Raw genomic sequence first — 5,257 nt, 5'->3', positions numbered from 1 at the left:
AGTGTGGATTCCTGAAAGACGTGATAAGCCTGAGCTCCTACCCCAGTGTCTGAGTTAACTGGGACTGAAGGAGACAGAATACCCTGTCCTGACATCGCTAAAAGCAACCTCTCTGAAATAAATTCTATTAATGCCTTCACAACAAATAAAAACAGAGAAACACACAAAACAAATGCAGGGCTCAGTGAATTATTCTATGGTGAACATCCTTGTGGGCACTTTCTCATTCACGGCATCCCCCCCACCCACCCCATCCTGTCCCTCCTGACTTCCATTTTTGATTTTTCACTCCTAGACAGGAGTTTCCTCTTGCCATTTTAAGAATTATTGTCAATGTCTTTTTTTTTTTTTTTTTTTTTTGTAGAGACAGAGTCTCACTGTACCGCCCTCTGTAGAGTGCCGTGGCGTCACACGGCTCACAGCAACCTCTAACTCTTGGGCTTACGCGATTCTCTTGCCTCGGCCTCCCGAGCAGCTGGGACTACAGGCACCCACCACAACGCCCGGCTATTTTTTGGTTGCAGTTTAGCCGGGGCTGGGTTTGAACCCGCCACCCTCGGCATATGGGGCCGGCGCCCTACTCACTGAGCCACAGGCGCCGCCCATATTGTCAATGTCTTTTAATATCCAAGATCACTGCCATGTTTTTCTTGTCCTTACATTTATATTTTGAAAAACCTAGGCCATGTAGCCTGAAGTTTCCAGCAGGCTAAATAACACAGATTACACACTCATTGTAGAGTTCACGATATCCCTCTTTCCTATATATTTTCTACAAATTGTGGCTGGATCCAAAGTCTTGATCATTTTAAAGACCACGAGGGAAGTTCACGGCTTCTAGATTTTCAAGAGTAAAGAGCTGGGATGAATATATGTATGAAAATATATACATTTCTTTTTAATTTACACGTATGTATTTGAGATATAAAATGCCTCATTAGTCAACATTTCTAATTTAAATACAGGACTTGAAGGTCCTCTTGTAAATTCCATGTGTATCTCTTCTCTTTCACTCTGAAAATCCTGATGAAATCCTCAGAACTGGGGGATTACTTAATTCCTTCATTTTACAATATGCATCTAATGGCCTCAGAACAATGATAATGATACAAATACTACAACTACAATGTGGTTATTAAAAATAGTTAAATAATTTTTTACAAGTGCTCTCCATTCTCTCCCTTTTAAAAATATTTGTACCTTATCTACATGGTCATAACATATACAGGGCTATACATTCTATACACTCTCCTTGTTAACCTCATTTACTTTTAGATCTACAAGTATCTACATACTCAATCTTCACCACCAGTCTTTACATACAGCTTATAGTTTCCTGAGCTTCCTGGGCTCACCTTCCTGGCATGCTTTTTTTTTTTTTTGGCCAGGGCTGGGTTTGAACCTGCTACCTCTGGCATATGGGGCCAGCGCCCTACCCCTTTGAGCCACAGGTGCCACCCCTCCTGACATGCTTTTGTTGTCATTAAGGATATTATTCTTCTCATCTTCATTTTTCATTTTTTGTGGATAACTCTGAATGGACTTGACCTGGAATAGTGCTTGCTATTCATTTTTACATAAATTAATTTTATTCTGAATTGCAGTAGGAGGCAAGATTCAGAATAGCTTTTCTAGCTTCTGAGTCTCCTCTTTTGCATTTGTATGGTTGTTCTTATTTTCAAAAGGCGCAAAAGCATGGTAGCTCAACTCTCCAAATTCTTTTAGTGTTATTTCCTATCCTAGTTTATCTAGGATTTGTCTTTTCTTTTTCTCCATTGTCCACATCCTGCTTAATTTTGATCCCATTCCCACATGTTTGTCCTCAGTACAAGTTTCTATCCAGGACAGGAGATCCGGCCAGCCAAGGTCAAGCACACATGGACTTCATTATCCCCTCTCAAAACATGCCAAGGATCCTTCCACTCCTTTCTCTCACTTTTGCCTACTGTTCACAAGTTGGTAGGGTGGGTATTTGGGGTCCAGGACCTTCAGATGCCCCATTGCTTCTCTCCACTTCTTTCCACACAGACAGATCTTATGGATATGGCTGGTTTATTCTGACCTTCTTATATCGTATCATGGGTTTTGTGGAGGGTCACTTACCACTTAGTGTTTCTTGTGACTATCAACCATGAGTTTCTGGGTTATCATCTACTTTCTTTTGTCTATTTTTTTTTTTGTGTGTGTGTGTACTTAAAATATCTTAGTCCTTTATTTGAATAGATTTCAACTCAGTTGACAGGCTGATGGCTGATCTAGGTAAAGATTTCATGGTGCAAAAACATTTCCCATCTATAATATTAGAACAGAGTCCTCATAAACATGGGTGTGAATGTCCTCAGGGTCTTTGTCCCATCTTCTTTAGGGTTCGATTAAGCTCCTCAAATTTGTGGATTTGGCGGATAAAGAAATCCCCACAGCGTCTGGCAACTTTGGTGTCTGCAATGTGGATCGTGTCCTTACCAATGTAGAAGTCAACTTCGGAGGCCGACTGACACTCGCCATCCAGGGCAGAGATACCGCTGGTCCACACCAAGTTCTTCATCTTGTGTTTGAAGACAAGAAGCTGGATCTGGAACTCCTGCTCTGTGAGGTCTAGGAAGCCAGCTAGCTTGGCCACCGGCATGGTGGTGTAGCGCTTGAGGAAGCTGCGGATGGTTGAGAGCTGGGCCTGCTGCTGCACTTCATCAGCAAACACCTTCAGCTACTGCAGGAAGGGCTCTTTGTGGTAGTTCGGATGCACGTTGTCATAGTTGGGCACTACAGGTGACAGGAACTTGGGGCAGGAGTAGCTGAAAAGTTCCTCATAAACCTGTGGGTCACCTTTCTGCATGCATAGCATCTTGTCCCCATACTTCTCCCGCAGCTGGAGGTGGATGCTCTCATCGATCCGCATGGGGTACATAGTGAGGGCGATGGCCAGCAGTGCGTGCATCTGCTCATTCTGCTTATTAATCATCTCATACTTATACGTGGTCCTCTGGAACATACTCTTGGTCCTTTGGATGTAGAGGAGGATGTTGGCAAAGACCCGGATGGCATCCTGGTAGCGACGCATCATCAAATATGCAAAACCAACATAACAGTATGTGGTAACTTGGCACTCTGGTACACGGGAATACGTGCTCTTCTTGTTCAGTTCAATATTCTCCAACACTTTGATGGCTTGGTAGTAATCCCCCAACAAGGAGTGCAGGCGCAGAAGCCCCACCAGGCTGAAGTAACCAAGTATCTTGTAGAGGGAGTGCCGTCCATACTCCCCAGCCACACTCTCAGGGTCACCTCCACTTGTGTACACCTTCAACTGGCGGTTGATGTTGGATTTGTCTACTAAGGAATGGAGGACATTGAGGACACTCTGAACATTCCAGATTTTGGGATTGGAACGAAGGAAGTCAATCTCTTCCTCTGACTTCTTGGCAGTCTTACAGCGGTACTGACTAAAGGACTGAAACTGGTAGATGAACTCATCGATGATATCCCAGAGCCACTGATTGGGTAGTTCAAGGAGAGCAAAACCGTCAGCATTTAGAATGTTGTTGAAGAGATTGCAGCATTTGTAGTAAGATTCAAACCTCTGCTCCAAGGAGGGCCCCCCACTGACTTTGGCATATATGTGCCTGTAGTATAATTCTTTGTATAAAATCAGGAAGACAGCATCATTGCCAACCTGTGGAACGATGGCTTCAGCCTCAGGCCAAGGAGTATTCTTGAAGAATCTTTCGGTCAGCTTAGTCCAGCTGTTCTCATAGATGTCCTGGATCTTGTAAACCTTCTGGTCAATGACATCACTGGAGACACGACAGGCCTGTAGCTCATACACTTTCTGATCAATCAAATCCGAGAAAGTTTTGTGGAAATACTGAATGAAGTTTTTGATCACTTCAGGGATCACCTGATAGGTCTGCTGTTCATACTGATGTTCATAAACAAGGTCCTGCTTTGGATCTCCTGTGGGCATATCATAGTCACCTGGGTAGGCATATGGGTCATAAGCCACCTCAGACTCATAGTCATCAGCTGGATAGGACATGGCTGTGGCGCTCGGGAACAAACACGGCCGGAAAGAGCCTCTTTTGTCTATTTTTATGTGGAGATTTGGAGAGATTCAATGACTATTCTACAATGCTGTAGTCCCATCATTTCCTTCTCGTATTTTAAAATATCTCTTCACCATTTGCCAAGAGAGAATGAGATCAAAAAATTTAAACATTCATAATGAATTTTCTGGAATGCAATAGGAGAGGGGAAAAAGAGATCTCTGTGTTCTAAAGCCCCTCTGCCCAGAAGAACCATCTAGGATGGCAGAAATCTATACCTACATTGCCCAGTATGTGTGGTTACAGAACACTAGAACATGGCTAGTACAAAAGAGAAGATGGATTTTAGATTTGATTTAATTAATTTAAATCTAAGTTTAAATACGCACCATTAAATGACAAATGGTCACCATATTGGACAGAGTCGTAGTAAAGGAGTAAGGAGATGTCTATGAGCCCAGTGTCATAGTAAAGGAGTAAGGAGATGTCTAATAATGCCCTTGGGAGCAAGGTATTATTCTTGAATTATATCCCTTCCCATGAATATAGTACTCATGGAAAAAGTACTAGAAGATCAGAGTATTTTTACTCATAGACTTTTTCCATGAGTACTATATCCATGAGAAGGGATATAGTTCAAGAATAATGCCCAGCTCCCAAGGAGATTACCCTCTCTAGATTCTCTAGTAGGAATCTATCAAGAGTTATTAAGTCTCTGTATTTCAGACTGAGAAACAGCCTCTGTTCTTTCAGTCTGAGGCTACCAGCAACCTTGCATCAAACACTCCTCAGTTTTTAGTGATACTTAGAGATACATAAGCTATAATTTCCTCCAAACTTGAAAATGTTCATGTTTTTGATTTTTCCAAATAGTTTTCTTTTCCACAAGCAATATAAGGAAAAGTATTGTTTTATTCACCATACGCAGTAAATGTTCAAAAGTATTCATCAACTCAATGAATGAGTCAATAAGCTACCGTGTGATGCATGGGTCAAATCTGGCTTGCTGCCTGTTTTTTGTATGGCCTCTTAGCAAAGAGTGGCTGTTACGTTTTTAAATGGCTGGGAGAAACAGCAATATAATATTAATGACTTTTCAAAGGTCAATGACATAAATAAAGTTTTATTGGAATACAGCCATCCTCACTTAGCATTATCTACGGCTGCTTTCACACCACCTGGGTAGAGCTGAGACTTATAACAGAGACCAGGTGGCC

The 5,257-nt window shown here is 42.2% G+C and overlaps 1 protein-coding gene across 1 annotated transcript; it reads right to left on the bottom strand.

Moving 5' to 3' along the window:
* Nucleotides 1–2,322: 2,322 nt before the first annotated feature.
* Nucleotides 2,323–3,819, bottom strand: LOC128581469 (eukaryotic translation initiation factor 3 subunit L-like). The gene is given in 2 exon segments (XM_053584343.1): nucleotides 2,323–3,670; nucleotides 3,742–3,819. Coding segments are annotated over 2 exon segments (1,410 nt in total). The 3' UTR covers nucleotides 2,323–2,338.
* Nucleotides 3,820–5,257: the final 1,438 nt, after the last annotated feature.

Source organism: Nycticebus coucang, chromosome 3, assembly GCF_027406575.1.
Source record: "Nycticebus coucang isolate mNycCou1 chromosome 3, mNycCou1.pri, whole genome shotgun sequence".
Taxonomy (NCBI): domain Eukaryota; kingdom Metazoa; phylum Chordata; class Mammalia; order Primates; family Lorisidae; genus Nycticebus; species Nycticebus coucang.
This window is presented reverse-complemented; position numbering and strand designations above follow the sequence as displayed.